The sequence below is a fragment of the Hypanus sabinus genome, chromosome 1 (assembly GCF_030144855.1).
Source record: "Hypanus sabinus isolate sHypSab1 chromosome 1, sHypSab1.hap1, whole genome shotgun sequence".
Lineage (NCBI taxonomy): Eukaryota > Metazoa > Chordata > Chondrichthyes > Myliobatiformes > Dasyatidae > Hypanus > Hypanus sabinus.
Genome location: NC_082706.1, coordinates 164,280,563 through 164,299,319, shown reverse-complemented (window position 1 = coordinate 164,299,319; position 18,757 = coordinate 164,280,563). Strand labels below are relative to the sequence as shown.

The following is an 18,757-nucleotide window of genomic DNA, read 5'->3' as shown; positions in this document are numbered from 1 at the left end:
GCATTTCATTAACAATAAAAGACCTTTCAACATAAATCAGTGATGAATGTTGATGCCCTACCTCGGGTTGTGAAATCTTGGCTCAAGACAAAGATTAGAATATAATTAAATTAGTCAATCTGACAAACAGGAGTTTTAAAATTGCATTAGGAACCCATAATTTCCTAATAGTCCTCTATATTCTTGTTCATTTCAGTATTTCTCTCTAGTAGACTCACTAACATGCAGCTATCTCCTTAAAATTCTTCTCTCATTCCTACATTCTAATTGCTGTCAAATTGTTAAGAACATTCCTGTGGGAAGATGACATGTATAAAACCTCCGTATGATAATAATAGGTGAAAATTTGACTCACTAGGATAATCATTACATTTTGCCCATTTCCCTAATTTTAATGGCCAGCACTTATTCGAACTGATCAGTGCCTTAAGGATAAAATTACTTGCAGTCACAGTGGCATGCAGAAGTTTGGGCACACTTGGCCAAAATTTCTGTTACTGTGAATAGCTAAGAGAGTAAAAGATGACCTGATTTCCAAAAGGCATAAAGTTAAATATGACACATTTCTTTAATATTTTAAGCAAGATTATTTTTTTATTTCCATCTTTTACAGTTTCAAAATAACAAAAAAGGAAAAGGGCCCGAAGCAAATGTTTGGGCACCGCGCATGGTCAGTACTTAGTAACACCCCCTTTGGCAAGTATCACAGTTTGTAAATGCTTTCTGTAGCCAGCTAAGAGTCTTTCAATTCTTGTTTGGGGGATTTTCATCCATTCTTCCTTGCAAAAGGCTTCTAGTTCTGTGAGATTCTTGGGTCGTCTCGCATGCACTGTTCTTTTGAGGTCTATCCACAGATTTTTGATGATGTTTAGGTCAGAGGACTGTGAAAGCCATGGTAAAACTAACAGCTTGCACCTCGAGGTAGTCCATTGTGGATTTTGAAGTGTGTTTAGGATCATTATCCTGTTGTAGAAACTATCCTCTTTTCACCTTCAGCTTTTTTACAGACGGTGTAATGTTTGCTTCCAGAATTTGCTGGTGTTTAATTGAATTCATTCTTCTCTCTACCAGTGAAATGTTCCCTGTGCCACTAGCTGCAACACAAGCGCAAAGCATGATCGATTCCGCCCCCCCCCCCACCCATGCTTAACAGTTGGAGAGGTGTTCTTTTCATGAAATTCTGCATCCTTTTTTTTCCAAACATACCTTTGCTCATCGCGGCCAAAAAGTTCTATTTTAACTTCATCAGTCCACGAGACTTGTTTCCAAAATGCATCAGGCTTGTTTAGATGTTCCTTTGCAAACTTCTGATGCTGAATTTTGTGGTGAGGATGCAGGAAAGGTTTTCTTCTGATGACTCTTCCACGAAGGTTAATTTGTGTAGATGTCACTGCACAGTAGAACAGTGCACCACCACTCCAGAGTCTGCTAAATTTTCCTGAAGGTCTTTTGCAATCAAACGGGGATTTTGATTTGCCTTTCTAGCAATCCTATGAGCAGTTCTCTCAGAAGGTTTTCTTGGTCTTCCAGACCTTAACTTGACCTCCACCATTCCTGTTAATTGTCATTTCTTAATTACATTCCAAACTGAAGAAACAGCTACCTGAAAACAATTTGCTATCTTCTTATAGCCTTCTCCTGCTTTTTGGGCATCATTTATTTTAATTTTCAGAGTGCTAGGCAGCTGCTTGGAGGAGCCAATGGCTACTGATTGTTAGATCAAGGTTTGAGGAGTCAGGGTATTTATAGTTTTGAAATTTGCATCAGTTGGCCTTTCCTAACGATGATTGTGAACAAGGCATAGCCCTAACAAGCTAATTAAGGTCTGACACCTTGGTAAAAGTTATCTGAGAGCTCAAATCTCTTCGGGTGCCCAAACTTTTGAATAGTGCTCCTTTCCTTTTTATCCACTCTAAAATTGTACAAAACAAAAATAATACACTAATTTTGCTTCAAATATTGAAAGGAATGTTTCATCTTTAACTTTATAACTTTTGGAGATGAGTTCATCTTCTACTCACTTAACTGTTCACAGTAACAGAAATTTTGACCGGGGTGCCCAAACTTTTGCAAGCCTGTATTAATATTCATTTTCTTCAAAAATATATTATGCTCGGATAATCCCCATTCTCTTTTAATTTTATCAACCTGCAGGCAAGATTGCAGAATCGGAGGGAAATGAAAGATTGTTGTGTTCTGTGTTTGAACAAGATGTGGCTTTCTCCCAGCACGTCATTACAGCAATCAGAGCTGAAGGCTTCTAAGTTCACAGAATGGACCGTACTGCTGATTTGGAAAAGGTAAAAGGTACAGCTGCGTGTTTCATGATAAAGTCTTGGTGGTCCTCTAATGCGGTGGGTTTGTTGAACTAGTGTTCCCCCGACCTTGAACATGTAACAGTCAAATGTTGTCTGTTCTATTTACCTGGGGAGCTCTTCACCATAATCCTTACTGCAGCTTACATACTACCAGCAGCCACTGATAATCAAGCGCTTGAGCTGCTGCATGATGCCATCTCGAAACAAGAAACAGTCCATCCTGACACATTGCAAATCATAGTCATGGACTTCAACCAGGATTATTTGAAGAAAACCCTGCCCAAATACCATCAGCATATAACCTGCAGCACCAGAGGTTCCAACACATTAAATGATTGTTATTCTAAGATAAGAAGTGCCTACTGTTTCATTGTTAGACCACATTTTGGTAAATCTGATCACTTGGTTGACCTTCTCTATCTGCATACAGGCAGAGACTGAAGAGCAAATCTCCAGAGATTAGGACAACAGACACGTGGTTGTGGGAACCAGAGGAGAGGCTCTGGATTGCTTGGACTGGGCTGAGTTCAAAATCAACTCTGTGGATCAGAATGAATACATCATGGTTGGCACAAACTTAATTAAAACAGTTGTAGATGAGTGTCCCCCCACAAAATAATTTGGAGTCTTCCCCAACCAGAAGCCCTGGATGACCCATGAGATCCACAACTTGCTGAGGGCCAGATTAGAGGCATTCAGGTCGAGTGACCAAGTTACACGAGGACTGGGAATGATTTCCAGAAAGCCATCTCATGGGCAAGGTGGCAATTCCGGACTAAATTTGAATCAATGAATGATGCTCAACAGCTGCAGTAAGGCTTTAAAACTACCACCTCTTGTAAAGTTAAATCAAGTGACACTGGTATCAACAGAACTTCGCTTTCAGATCTCAATCAATGCCAACTATACTTGATTGACCATCAAAACATGGAGGAACCAACACAAACTCATGCAGCCAGTGATGACATGTGACTTCAGTCTCTGAGGCTGACATGCAAGCAGTCTTCAAGAGAACGTGCCCACAAAAAAGCATCGGCCCAGTTGGGATACCGGCCAGTACTAAAGACCTGTGCTGATCAAATGACTGGAGTGTTCACTGTGATCTTTAACCTTTCACTTCAGCAGTCTTAGGGTTCAATTATACCAGTCCCTAGGAAGAATGTGGTAACCTGCCTCAACAACTATTGTTCAGTAGCAATTAGTGTTTTGAAAATTTGGTAATCAACCCTGCCTAAGAAGCAATAAGCTTTGAGACTTTAACCTCAATATCTCCTTGTGCAATTGGATCCTTGATTTCCTCAGTTGCAAGCCCCAGACAGTTCCGATTGTAAACAACATCTCCTCCACAATATCCATCAACACAGATGCACCACAGATGACCCCTGCTCTACTTGCTTTACTCTTATAAATGTGTGGTTAAAAACAACTCCAATTCCATATTCAAGTTTTCTGATGACACCACTGTTGTTAGCCAAATCAAAGGTGATGACATACCAATATATAGGAGAGACATTGAAAATCAGCTGAGTGATACCTCAACAACAATCTCTTACTAAAGTAACACACACAAAATGCTGGAATAACTCAGCAGGTCAGGCAGCATCTATGGAAAAGAGTAAACAGTTGATGTCTTGGGCTGAGACCCTTCATCGGGACCTCTTACTCAATGTCAGCAAGACCATTGAGCTGATTATTGACTTCAGGAGGAGGAAAGGTCAGCAACTTTAAATTCCTCAGTGTCATCATTTCAAAGGATCTGTCCTGGGCCGAGCACATAAGTGCAGTTACGAGAAAACCACGGCAGCTCCTCTACTCCGGAGTTTGCAAAGATTTGGCATGACATCTAAAACTCTGACAAACATCTATAGATGTGTTGTGGAGACTATAATGAATGACTGCATCACAGTTGGTATGAAAACACCACTGAGCACATTTCAACAGCAAACGCCAACCCCCCACACCACCATCCAGATCACGTTCCTTCTCACTGTCACCATCAGGAAGAAAGTACAGGAGCCTCAGGACTCACGCCACAAGGAACAGTTACTACCTCTCAATCATCAGGCCCTTGAACCAAAGGATATAACTTCACTTCCACAACCTAGGCTCATTTTCAAGGACTCTTCATCTCATATTATCAATATTTATTGATTATTTATTTATTATTATTACTTTCTCTTTAATTTGAACAGTTTGTTGGCTTTTGCACACTGACTGAACACCCAAGTTGGTGTGGTCTTTCACTGATTCTATTATGGATTTATTGGATATGCCCACAAGAAAAAGAATCTTATTTTCACGCGGGCATATGGTTTTACATATGTATTTTGTTAATAAATTTACTTTGAACTTTGAGATAACTAGTATTCGCTCAGACAATACCACTTCCAGATTTTTGAAACCTGAGGACATGGTCATTATGCCAAATTTCAAAACAGTGGTAAAGCATGTTCATTAGGCATTCAACCAACTGCAAATCACCTCCTTTAAAACACCATAAAAATAATGTCAAGCTCCAGTCAAAAGCACAACAAATATTAGATTTTCTAGTTACAGAACTGAACTAATATTGAACTAATACCTAAACACAAATTTGAAGAATTTAAAGCATGCAGTTTGTTTTTTTGAAACATTCTGAAGACAGAAGGAAAATAATAATTTGCCCTTCTTCAATTTTTCATAAGCCATAAAGATCCCAAATTGATTTTATGGACTAAACTTAATTACCTTATCCCAGCAGTAGTGGTGCTGCATATCAGGCTAAGAGTCCATTACTTGGAGAGGCAGGAAATAAAACTAAAGAAAATCTATTGCCTCTTGCTGAATAGATGCAGTTGCATTCTCTCACCGTTTTTTAAAATCCTCACAGGCAGGAACAGGGTCAGAATCATTCTTGGTGCACTTTGCAATCAAACTGAAAAGACTACACCTAGTGTGTAGATTCATGACAATAATGGGTGAGCATCAATCAGATGCTCACAACATGGGAGTTAAACTGTAACGACAGTCAGCACCTTAAGGAAAAAATGGAGAGATCTGGTTATATTAAGCAGTTAAAATGAGAAACATTACCTTCAGTAGAATGAAGAGCAGGTGTTAAGCTCCGGACTACTTTTAAATCTTGCCTCATAGATTTCTTACCCTGTTGTAAAACATTTGTAGATGAGTAGCATTCCCGCACCCGAGAAACATTCAGTGAAATGTGTGTAGAAAACAAAGTTAATATTAAGTATCAAATTTCAGATACAATTCTTTTTCAAAATACCATTAACATCAAAAAGATTAGACAAAAACATTTTTAAATCTTTACTCATGATTGTTGTGTTGTGTTATTCAAATGATTTCAAGAGATGAGTTTTACTCACAGATTAAAGATTTTATTCTATTTGCATCTAAACAATTTGGCCAATCCTGTTGGTTATTTCCAATTATTGTCATCAGAATAACTGAACATCAGTGTTACCACTGTTCTGATATGAGAAATAATAGTGTTTCGAAAGTGGAGCAACTCTGATGGGCCGAAGGGTGCAAAGTCGCCCCCTCCTTTTTGAGAATCGCAAGATTGCTATTATTTCGGGTCTGAGACCCAAGAAATGAGAGAGATACACAGCATGTCAGTAATGGGAGAGACACAGAAAAACAGCAAAGGCAGTTGTTATAGACACCACAGAATACACAAGGTTTGGAATGTCTCCTGACATAAGTGGAACGGAAGCACTGATTACTGCTATTGTCTCTTGGAGAAGGAATTATGTATTGAGTACTGTACTATTCATTGTAACCCCTCAGGAGACAGCCAGAGTGGTCTGGTTGAGGGATTGCATCATCCCAACCTGACTGACATCTGAGACCCAGTGAGTGAGGATAAAAGAGGGGTCTGGGGAACACCCCTTAGACACACCAGGAGAAACGCTAGAAATCCCGTGACAACGTTTTATAGCGAAGCCGGTGAGAGCTCGTGTGTGTCCTTCCTTGCCTGGGTGGCGGGCTCATCACGGAATAACAGTTTAGCTAAAGGAGAGGTCATACTTGAACAGCCACAGCAATGAGACACTGACAGATCAAAATCATAAAGGAAGGTTAGCAAAACACTTAGCGGTAACTGTTCCCATTCTTCTATCTCTCTCTCTCTCCAACAATTGCAACACCACAGCAAACAAACGGCTGCAGCCTGCATGAACTGAAACGAACTATATATTTCCATCGGACAATTCATTATCCCCTAGACAACGATAGAGCTTATTTCTTATTGATTATTATTATACCTGCACTTTTAGGTTTAGTATTGACAACGTATATTATCTGTATATTTGCATTGATATTATTTTTGTGTATTTTTGCTAATAAATACTGTTAAAAATATCATCAGACTCCAACGGACGTCTCTGTCTTTGCTGGTAAGTGACCCAGTTACGGGGTTCATAACAATAGAAACCCAAAACATCTAGTATGGGTAAATGTCTATGGTGCTCATACTATTCCCAGGGCCATAGTTACTTTAACACACACCGACAAATCTTTGAAGATAACATTTATGATAGTTATCTTTGGAAATGCCAGTCAAATTTAAGAAAATTTAAAACAATAACAGAGTTATTTATTATACAGCATGTGAATGCATTCTAACAAAATCTATTCTAATACAAGGTCATTAATGAAAAACATCAATTCAATTTCTTGAAAACAATGACTGCTTAACTGTTTCCATCATTTTCTCTTTTACATAGAACACAGTTCAGTACAGGCCCTTCATCCTACATCTTAACACCAGAACATCAAGCAGCCATCCCTACCCTTGCGACAGCCAAGTCTCTGTAAAGGCCACAACATTGTAATTCCCTGTACCATACCATGCTCTCAGTTCATCACCCCGAAGAACATAAAGTAATTGGAGTAACGACATCGTATCTTCTATTTTGGCACATTTCAAATTTTTGGACTCAGCAACAAATATAACACTTTCAAATAGCATTCACAGTTCATATTTTCAGCAGCCACATTTGTTTCTCTCCTTCAGCTGACTTCACATAATTCCTCTCTCCCACCCATGCCTCCTCTAGAGCCAGGCAATTATTTTAACCATTCTGTTTCGTCTTGTACTAAATATTCTTTTGCCGTTTAATCACATCCATTTTCCATATGACCAGATTTATCTTTTCTTCGCCATTTCACCTTTCCATGCATCTTAAAATGTAATCTATCTCTAACTTTTCCCCAATGCTAATGAACGGTCATCAATCTGAAAATTTAGCTGCTTTTCTACCACAGACACTGACCGACTTGCTGAGTATTACGAGCATATTATGATTTTTAGGGGAGAAGTGTGATCCAAGTAATGCTAAGTTAGCTTCTACACAATAATTATGTAAAAGTGAATGAAAATCTCACATAAAACTGTCAAGATTAGGATAGCAGCAGATATAGCAAAAAGAAAGATATAACATCACTGATATAGCAGAAAATAAGTCTTGGGGTCTTCACATGTTAAATTATCTTACCTTCTTCAGTAACAATTCTTGGAAACCTTCCCCACAGTCGTCCCATGATTTTGCAAGTGAAGGCATAAATTTCTTAGCAAGGCTATTTGTTCTCTTGCAAGTGGATTCCACGTTATGTAAGGAGACAAATTCCATCATCGCAGTAGGTTTTTTCCTCTGAATAACATACAAATTAATCAGAATTAAGACCATAAAACGATAAAATACAGGAGCAGAAATTAGCCCATTTGGCCTACCAAGACTGCTCTGCCCTTCAATCATGGCTGATCCTTTTTTCTCTTCTCCTCAATGCCATTTCCTGGCCTTCTCCCATAACTTTGATGCCATGTCCAATCAAGAACCTATCAATCTCTGCCTTAAATACATGCAATAACCTGGCCTCCACAGCTGCATGTGGCAACAAATTCCACAAATTCACCACCCTCTGGCTAAAGAAATTTCTCCACCTCTGTTTTGAGAGGGCACTCCTCTATCCTGAGGCTGTGCCCTCATGTCCTTGACTCTCTCACCATGGGAAACAAACTTTCCATATCTACTCTGTCTAGGTCTTTCAATATTCGAAAGGTTTCAATGAGATCCCCCTCATCCTTCTAAATTCCAGCAAATACAGACCCAGAGCCATCAAACGTTCCTTGTATGATAATCCTTTCATTCCTGAAATCACCCTTGTGAACCTCCTCTGGACCCTCTCCAAGGGCCAGCACATCTTTTCTAAGATGAGAATCTAAAAGTGCTCACAATACTCAAGATGAGGCCTCACCACTGCTTTATAAAGTCTCAGCATCACATCCCTGCTCTTGTACTCTAGACCTCTTGAAATGAATGCTAACATTGCATTTGCCTTCCTCACCACCAACTCAACCTACAAGTTAACCTTAAGGGTGTTCTGCACAAGGACTCCCAAACCCCTTTGCATCTCAGTTTTGGATTTTCTCCCCATTTAGAAAATAGTCCACATATTTATTACAACTCCCAAAGTGCATTTTCCAACATTATATTTCATTTGCCATTTTCTTGCCCATTCTCCTAATCCAAGTTCTTCTGCATCCTACCTGTTTCCTCAACAATACCTGCCCCTCCAACAATCTTCATATCATCCGCAAACTTGGCGACAAAGCCATCTATTTCATCATCTAAGTCATTTATATACAGCATAAAAAGAAGTGGTCCCACCACCAACTCCTGCGGAATACCACTAGTCACTGACAGCCAACCAGACAAAGATCCTTTTATTCCCACTCACTGCCTCCTTCCAATCAGCCGATACTCTAAGCATGTTAGTATCTTTCCTGTAATACCAGAGGCTCTTAACTTGGTAAGCAGCCTCATGTGTGGCAACTTGACAAAAGCCTTCTGAAAGTCCAAATATACAACATCCACTACATCCCCTTTATCTATCCTACTTGTAATCTCCTCAAAGAATTCCAGCAGTTCTATCAGGCAAGATTTTCCCTTAAGGAAACCATGCTGACTTTGTCCTACCCTGTCCTGTGTCACAAATACTCCATCACCTCATCCTTAAGAGTTGACATCTTCCCAACCCCTGAGGTAGGTCAGGCTAGCTGGTCTATAATTTCCTTTCTGCTGCCTTCCTCTTTTCTTACAGAATGGAGTAACATTTGCAAATTCCAGTCCAGTGCCATGCCAGAGTCCAATGATTTTTGAAAGATCATTGCTAATGCTGCCACAATCTCTAACGCTACCTCTTTCAGAACCCTAGGGTACAGTTCATTTAGTTGGATGACTTATGCACCTTTAGGTCTTTCAGCCTTTAGAGCAGCTTCTCCCTTTTAATAGTAACTGTACCCACTTCTCTTACTCCACACACAACACCTGGCACAGTGAAGAATGATGCAAAATACTCATTTAGTTCATCTGCCATCTCCTTGTCCCATTATTATTTCTCCTGTCTCATTTCCTAGCAGTCCTATATCCACTCTCATCCCTTTAATTTTTGACATACTTGATAAAGTTTTTACAATCCACTTTGATATTATTTGCTAGCTTGCTTTCATATTTCATCTTTTCCCTTCTAATGTTTCTTCTAGTTTCTCCCTGTAGGTTTTTAAAACTTCCCAATCCTCTATCTTCCCAATAATCCCTGCTTTGTTATATGCCCTCTCTTTTGTTTTTACAGGAGCTTTGCCTTCCCTTGTCTGCCAATTTGTATTTTGCCATTTGTTTATTTCTTCACTTTTGGAACACATGTCCTGCACCTTCATAATTAAGAATCAAACAAATCGGTACTGATTGGATTTACTTCTCCTTACCTCTATATTTCCACCCCAATAATTTTAGAAAAAAAAACTAACCTGCTTTCATCAAGGAGAGACCAAACATGGTTGAGAAATGGAATGATAATGGCCTTGATCTGTATCTGCCAAGGTCCAGGCTTATCATTTTTTGAAATGGGTAACAATTTCAGCATCAGCAAGGCAAAATCCCAAAACTAGTGTCAATCTTTAGCAACAAACAGATTCTTGATATATTAATGTGAATAGTTGTAACATTATAATTGTAGGGTCAGATTATTAAAGAATTGTGCAGCCTGTATGCTGACATTTCTAGTAACTGTGACAAGGATATTTGATTTTATAATTACCTGCAGAGCTAAGACAAATTAAAAAGGCTTCCTCCGTGAATTTGATCTTTCAAATCATTAAATTGCTTTATTATTGTCACAGGCACCAAGATAAAGTGAAAAACAGTGCTTTGAATGGCATCCATTCAGATCATTTCATCACATCAGTGCATTGAGGTAGTGCAAGGGAAACATTAACAGAATGCAGAATAAAGTGTAACCACTGGTACAACTGATTGTCTGTTTGATATTCAGAAATGATGCAGAACTTTTAAAAGCCTAAAAAGTACTTCGGAAAGTATCAAAGCTAATGCAATTTTCCATCCATTACATGTTCTCAAAAGAGCTTTATGGGCAGAGCTTCCACCTGCTCCATCAAATGCTTCAGCTGTTATATTTGAGGCCCTTCCACCACTCAGGGCCTATCTCACTCTTATAGCCCACATTACTTATATGGTTGGTACAGTTCTCTTTCTGACCCACTGCAAACACAAGACTATGTATAGTGGGTGACTCGCCAATGGCACTGAATATTAAAGGTAGATAATTGGACTCTCTTTTGATGATGACCATTTCTTGGCACTCCTGTGATGCAAATGTTACACAGATCATGACTGAAAATTGTGTAGATTTTGGTGGGACAACAGGTCTACAGCAATGCAATCTCACTGGCTCGCTACTCGATCTTGGACCACCTGGACAACAGTAATACTTACATCAGGCAGTGTTTACTAATTGAAACACAGCATTCAAAAGCATCATCCTCTTAGTATTAATCAACAAGCTTCAAAAACTGGGCCTCTGGACCTCCCTTTGCAACTAGATCTTTGACTTCTTCATCAGGAGACCACAGTCAGTGTAGATCGGAAATAACATCTCCTTCTCGCTGGCAATAGACACAGACACACGATAAGGATGTGTTCATGGGTTAGCCCACTGCTCTCTCTATATTCATGACTGTGTGGCCAGGAACAGCTCAAACAACATCTATAAATTTCCAACAACACAACCGTCGTTGGCAGAATTTCAGATAGTGACAAGGAGGCATACAGGAGTGAGATAGATCAGATGGATGAATGGCATCGGAACAGCAATATTGCACTAAACATCAGTAAGGTTGAGAAATTGATCATGAACCTCAGGAAGAGGAAATCGGGAGAACATGCAGCAGTTCTCACTGAGGGGTCAACAGTGGAAAGACCAAGAAGTTTCAAGTTTCAAGTAAACATCTCTGAAGATCTATCCTGGGCCCAACATATTGATGCAATTACAAAGAAGACACACCAGTGACAACATTTCATTAGGAATCTGAGTTGATTTGGTATGTCACCAAAACTCTTGCAAATTTGTTAAGATGTACCATGGAAAGCATTCTGTCTGATTGACTCACTATCTAGTATGGATCGGAAAAAAGCTGCAGAGGGTTGAAAACTTAGCCAGTTCTATCATAGGCACTAGCCCCTCCACCATTGAGGACATCTTCAAAAGGCAATGCCTCGTGAAGGCGGCATCCATCATGAAGGACCCTCACCATCCAAGACATGCCCTCTTCGTATTCTATCATCAAAGAACAGGTACAAAAACCTGAAGACATACATTCAAAGTTTGAGGAAGAGATACACCATAACCCTAACCCTCTGCCATCAGATTTCTGACTGATCCATGAACCCAAGAACACTACCTCACCTTTTGACTCTTGTCGCAATATTTATTTATTATGATTTTGAGTACTGCGCACTGTACTGCTGCCGCAAAACAACAAATTTCTAGACGTATGCCAGTGACAAAAAGAACTTGGTACTGATTCTGCTTCTGAAGCATTCAGTTTATCATCTATTGCTTTGCCCTCCTCCAACTAATGAATACAAGACCACAAGATATAGGAGCAGAATTAGGCCATTTGGCCCATTGAGTCTGCTCTGCCATTTCATCATGACTGATGCAATTTTGCTCTCTGTCCCAATCTCCTACCTTCTCCCTGTATCTTTTCATGCCCTGAACAATCAACCTCTGCTTTAAATATTAAGCCTTGGCCTTCAAAGCTGCATATTGCGAAGAATTCCACAGATTCTCAACTCTCTAGCTAAGGACACCCCTCTATTCTGAGGCTGTACCCTCTGGTCTTAGACTCTCCCACCATAAGAAACGTTCTCTCCATATCCACCTTTTCATCATTCAATAGGTTTCAACTAGGTCATCCCTCATTCTTCTGAATTCTAGTGAATACAAGCCCAGAGCCATCAAACATTTTTCATATGGCAAGCCATTCAATCCAGGAATCATTTTTATGAATCTCCTTTGAACCATCTCCAGTTTCAGCACAACCTTTCTAAGATAAGGGTCCCAAAACTGCTCACAATACTCCATGTGGCTTCACCAATACTTTATATATAAAGTCTCAACATTACATCCTTGCTTTTATATTCAAATCCTCTTGAAATAAATTTTAACATTACATTGGCCTTCCTCACCACAGTCTCAACCTGTGAATTAACCTTTAGGGAACCCTGCACAAGGTCTCCCAAATCCCTTTGCCCTTCAGTTTTTTTTTTGTATTTTCTCTCCATTTAGAAAATAGTCTGCCCTTTCATTTGTCTCACCAAAGTGCATAACCGTACACTTACCAACACTGTATTCCATCTGCCATTTCTTTGCCACTAAGTCCTTCTGTAGCCTCTCTGCTTCCTCAAAACTACCTGCCCCTCCACCTATCTTCATATCATCTGCAAACTTTGCAAAAATTCCATAACCCAAAAGTATCAGTCCCAACACAGATCCCTGACTAAGGCCTATTTTATCATGCGCTTCTGTGTTCACCATTTAAAACAAAAGTGAAAACCTTTTTAGAAAAAGGTAGCATCACAAAGATGGCACCAAGACTGGGAATATTCAGATAATAAGATATTTCACTGCATTCCCCTATACAAAATGTTTCATTGCACTCTCACCATGGAACCCATTCAAAAAAAAATCTAACACCCAATGCATTAACAAAGAACAAATCATGCTAAGGCAAAAAATTGAATGAATAACATCACAAACCTTTGAATGGGTTCCATGGCATTTCATAGTTTCATGGCTGTCTGTAGGAAGAAGAATCTCAGGGTATAGAAAACCTACAGCATAATACAGGCCCTTCGGCCCACTAAGTTGTGCCTAACATGTCCCTACTTTAGAAATTACTAGGAATACCCTTAGCCCTCTATTTTTCTAAGCACCATGTACCTATCCAAAAGTCTCTTAAAAGGCCCTGTCGTATCTGCCTCCACCACTGTTGCCAGCAGCCCATTCCACGCACTCACCACCTTTTGCGTAAAAAACTTACCCTTGACATCTCCTCTGTGCCTACTCCCAAGCACTTTAAATATGTGCCCTCTTGTGATAGCCATTCCAGCCCTGGGAAAAAGCCTCTGACTATCCTAATGATCAATGCCTCTCATCATCTTATACACGTCTATCAGGTCACCTCTCATCCTCCGTGGCTCCAAGGAAAAAAGATTAAGTTCATTCAACCTGTATACTTGATACATACTTTGATAATAAATGTATTTTGAATCTTTAGTATGTAACCCTTTCTCAATTCTTAGAGTTGGTGAGCGTGCAACGAAATATTTTGTACAAGGGAGTGCAATGAAATACCTTATTAGTTGAATATTAACAGTCTTGGTGCCATCTTTGTGATGCTACCTTTTTCTAAAAAGGTTTTCACTTTTTTATTAAAAATGGTGCTGAATACGGAGAAGCACAAGATAGAATATGAACCATCAATCCTTTAGACAGTCTAGGAATATTCATTTTAGTTCATTTCAATTTAATGTTGTGTCCTTTGTTGACTGCCAGTAACCAAAAACACACAATAACATAAGCTGCAGTGTCCACTAAAAATGAATCTAATCCACAAACCACACTGATCAAACCTTACCAAAGACCCCTCCGACAGCAGTGAATGAGACGTCAAGGGAGACAGGTCAAATGCAGGCAGGCAGTGCTAAACACCCACTCGACTTCCACTCTCGTTCTCATCAATTTCAAACTTGCTCGACGCTTTAATCAATGAGTTGGCCTAGAACCAGTGCTGATTATGGGCTTGTGCTCCGCAATTAAGCACACTCTGTTCTCAACCTCGCTCTCAACCATGCCGAATACTCTCAGAAACAGCAAAGCCACCAGATCAGTCAGTCAGCCCAAAATCACATAGACAGAATGTAAATTGGGCTCCAATCGCACACAGATTAGACATATTTTTAAAAGAAAGAGAAGAAAAAGTAGTTTTGTGAACTCTCTGCAGGACGTCACCATATGTCACTGACCATCTTACCCATACCCAGAAATGTCGACCTTTTCTCTTTCTATCGATGTTACCTGCTGAATTTTCCCAGCACTTTCAGTTTAGGCCAGGCATGGGCAAACTGCGGCCCGTTAAGCTTTTTAATCCGGCCCGCAGAACTTGATGAAATTATATTAATAAACCTTGTTAACGTTTTTCCCCGCAATTCTGGCGTTTTCCCAATAGATGACGCACTCTATATACATTGACCTTTGTTGAGGTGCAGCGTATTACTCCACATTTGCGCTTTACTCTTTGTTCGGCTCGACCTATTTGTGTGAACAGTCGTTCAGCGTCATGAACATCAACAAAGCCAGCCACAGATCCAAGTTAACTAACCAACACTTCAGATCCATCCTGAGAATCGCCACAACAAAACTAAATCCATACTTTGATGCGCTGGCTAAAAAGGGAGACCAACAACACTGTTCCCACTGAAATTAAAAATAAGTTTCTTCGTTGTGTTATGTAAAAAATGCATTTGAAAATATTTTTTTCAATAAGCCTTACATGTTACATGTCATTTCTGTTAAGTGATGGACATGAGTAGTGCGCAGGTGCACGCACGTTCTCAAAATAAAAAATGCGCTCCAGATCAAATAACGCGCTCCGCATACTGGCGCGCTGTCACTGTTCTGTCTTTGTGCTGGTCGTTGTTGAGTTTTGGCACAGGGGACAATTGAATAAGAAGGAGCAGGACAAGTAGACCTGCATCTCCTACCGTTTTTGAAATAAAGACAGTCAGGAGGAGAGTGATGATGATAATATCTTGAAGGATAAGAGAATTTTCAGTGCTTTAAAATAATAACTGTTACTATTACAAAAAGCTGTATTTTATTCATTTAATTTTCAGTGTTTTAAAAGTCATTTCAATAAATAGCTAAATACCATGGGACTTCAAAGACAGATATTTTGTTGTAATGCATTTGTTCATTTTTAATTGAAATTAAAGCACATGTTTTCTACATATCCCATATATTTTATTTTCTCTTATGAGGTGTATTACCAAAACACTCCGTCCATCTGCTCCTGGTCCGGCCCCCCTGTCAAATTTTAGAACCCTTTGTGGCCCACATGTCAAAAAGTTTGCCCACCCCTGGTTTAGGCTCACTAGTCCACAGGCACATTGTCATGAAGTGTAAAAGTTGTGTCTTTAAAGGGACAAACCTTTGACATTACACTGGTCAGTCACTACACTACCATGACTTAAATAGGATGGTTCAGAATAGATCCAGTAGCTATGATGCAGGGGCAGCAGAAAGATTTATTTCACTACAACCTACAACATCACAACCTCACTCAATCATTACCAATCAATCATTGCTTATCATGATCAACAAAGGTTTTTGAAAATTAACTGCCAACCTGGTGAAGCTAAAAAAGGCATAAATATACATGCATCTCATCAATAATAGAATACTATACAAACATTTCAGCAATAACACAATAAATTCTGAAGGAGGAAGAAAAAATATCTGTTTATATAAGGTCATAAACTCAAGGGCCCAGTAAGAAAGATAATTCCTTTGGTAATTTCAGTGTATCAGTGTAAAAGGTAAGACTGAAGGACTCACAACCACTTCATTATGAATCATCAATAAGATTAAGCAATTTAGCACCCCCCCCCCCCCCCCCACTGCAAGATCCTAGCATTCAGCCACTTAGTGCCAAGAAAAGTTAAATGTACAGTATTGTAAACAAGAAACGTTATGGCTTCTGGTAATCATTACCTAGAATTAGGTGCATCTCTAACAAAATCATGTCAAAGCTGTATCAAGCTAAATCATACATGCTAGATAATTATGGCTGTGACTAGAACCTCAGTGTAGATTCCACGGGGTCATATTTTTGATTCAGTTATCTCCAGCAGCTTCAGCAATAATCTTGCCACTTTAGAAGTGGGGATATTTGTTGATTAAAATGACTTTTTATACTGATGATAGAACAGTTGATGCAGCAATATATGGAAACTAATCAGCTTCAGCTGAAAATGATTAACCAAGTTTAGCAGATGTTTGTTGTATGAATGTGGTGTATGTTATGGGTACTTGGAATAGCCCCCAGTTTTAACTTTAGTAAGTCTGCATCTTTAATGTTGATTTGTAGACTTTTTCTCTTTTTCAACTTCTGGTGTTTCAGATATGCTTTAACTCAATCTCTTTGGGAGGATAGTAATACAGGTTGTGAAGGGGAAAATGAATAATGTTAGAATAGGCTACAAGAGAGAATGGTGGAGTCAGGGTTTTAGGGGGAAGATGGCGTTCACATAACCACACAACCCTGCGGTAATTCCAATAGTGCAAATAATAACAGTGCACTTGTCTCATTATCCAGCATGTACCTTTCTGGCTCCGGCCATTATCGCTCAATCCATTCAGGCCCGAAAGCCGACACTTGGTTTTCTCGCCTCCACGTTGCCACGGAACTGAAGGCGGAGCAAAGGAAAGGTCACACTGCGACTGCGTGAAATTGTCCGCTCCGCGAGAGGATCGACTACGACCAACGTTCAGCCTATCAGAGAGCAGCTCCACCACACGTGACAGCAGAGCCACTCGCCCCCTGGGTCTGCGCTGCCTGTTTTCCGCTATGCTCAGTGCGAAAGGTTTGCGGAGAACGATGCAGCATCAGGATATGTCTCAGGTTCATCGAGAGCAGCTGATGGCAGAGCTCTCTGTGTTCTACGGGCTGTACCCAGGGACATCAAGATCATCATCTCCAGAAAGACGCTCTCTGGTCTGTCAGCACATGGGAATATTGCCAACCGGTAGTCCGTTCTCAGGGCTCGGTGTGGAAGGGTCACAGTGTTAAATTCCTAACGCTACTGAACGGTGAGGTGCCCGGTTGGGAGAGGAAGCCCCTACCTGCATTATTGTAGTACAGTAGTGTACCACCCGGGGAGGGGCACTTGAGTGACAATAGTGCCTTTGATTTTAATGCCATAGAACACCTCTTAACGCATTGTCTCTGTTGTAAGAATGAAAGTACATTGCACGGTTTATTTTTGTAAATAATTGTTTATTGTAATTAAAATTTATTTTGATATAAAAACTTAAGAAATCGCCACTTGCACCAGCACTGCGGGTCCGAACATCACCAATTCCTTAAAAAGCCGGTTCGAACCACACATTCGTATCTCATAAGACAGCGAAGCTTTCCGGTTCTTTGCTTTAGATCTAATGTACTATTACAATGTTTTTCTTCATTCTTTTATTTCTCGCGCTGCAACAAATATGCCTAAGCAAAATATATGCATAGATAACCAGAAAAAGTGTTGGGTCGATCCAGCAGGTTAAACAGTGAATGGGTTATCGGCAATTCAATAAATGTCCGTTAGTATTTTTTAGCACCTTATGCATCTTTCTGCTTGAATTCAATCACATTCTGCTCAAATAGTTTTAAACTATTAGAAACAAAGGTGGGACACATTTATTCCACTCCAATCGTCACTCATTATTCTACATATTAAAATGTTACCAATGTCCGATTAACAAAGCAGCCACTGTTCTCAAAAAAGAATTGACAAACGGCTTCAAAGTTCAACATCAAACTCAACCATTAACTCCTGATCGTCACACCAAACAGCAGTATTAAGGAAAGAGACCTTACATGCGAGAAGACATGGGATGTTGTCATTAATTGTGGAGGACATGATTGATATAGACGGTAGGTGCAGGAGTAGGCCGTTCGGCCCTTCCAGCCAGCACCGCCATTCACTGTGATCATGGTTGATCAAACGCAATCAATACCCCGTTCCTGCCCTCTCTCCATATCCCTTGACCCCGCTATCTATAAGAACTCGTATCTAACTCTCTCGGATTGGAAGGTGGTGTCATAAGAAAACCCAATAATACAAGACGGCAAGAAAATCCCTTTGCCAAAAGTGGCCATCTAGAACTGGTATAATAATGTTAGCAATCATTTAGACCAACAGTTTTATCAATAGAATTAGACATGACATGTCTACAACTAATAAATTATCATAGAGCAACATAGCAAAGATTCTTTGACCCAACTCGCCCATCCTGACTGAGGT

General features: G+C 39.8%; 1 protein-coding gene across 2 annotated transcripts in view; it reads right to left on the bottom strand.

Moving 5' to 3' along the window:
* Window positions 1-17,178, bottom strand: part of spidr (scaffold protein involved in DNA repair) — a 264,566-nt gene extending 247,388 nt beyond the window's left edge. For both annotated transcript variants that reach the window (XM_059980514.1, XM_059980523.1), the window contains exons 1-3: window positions 17,066-17,178; window positions 7,817-7,972; window positions 5,391-5,460 (exon numbers count right to left, since the gene is read on the bottom strand). In XM_059980514.1, the coding sequence (XP_059836497.1) occupies window positions 5,391-5,460; window positions 7,817-7,972; window positions 17,066-17,083 (244 nt within the window). In that variant the 5' untranslated portion in view covers window positions 17,084-17,178. The remainder of the gene's footprint in view (window positions 1-5,390; window positions 5,461-7,816; window positions 7,973-17,065) is intronic.
* Window positions 17,179-18,757: the final 1,579 nt, after the last annotated feature.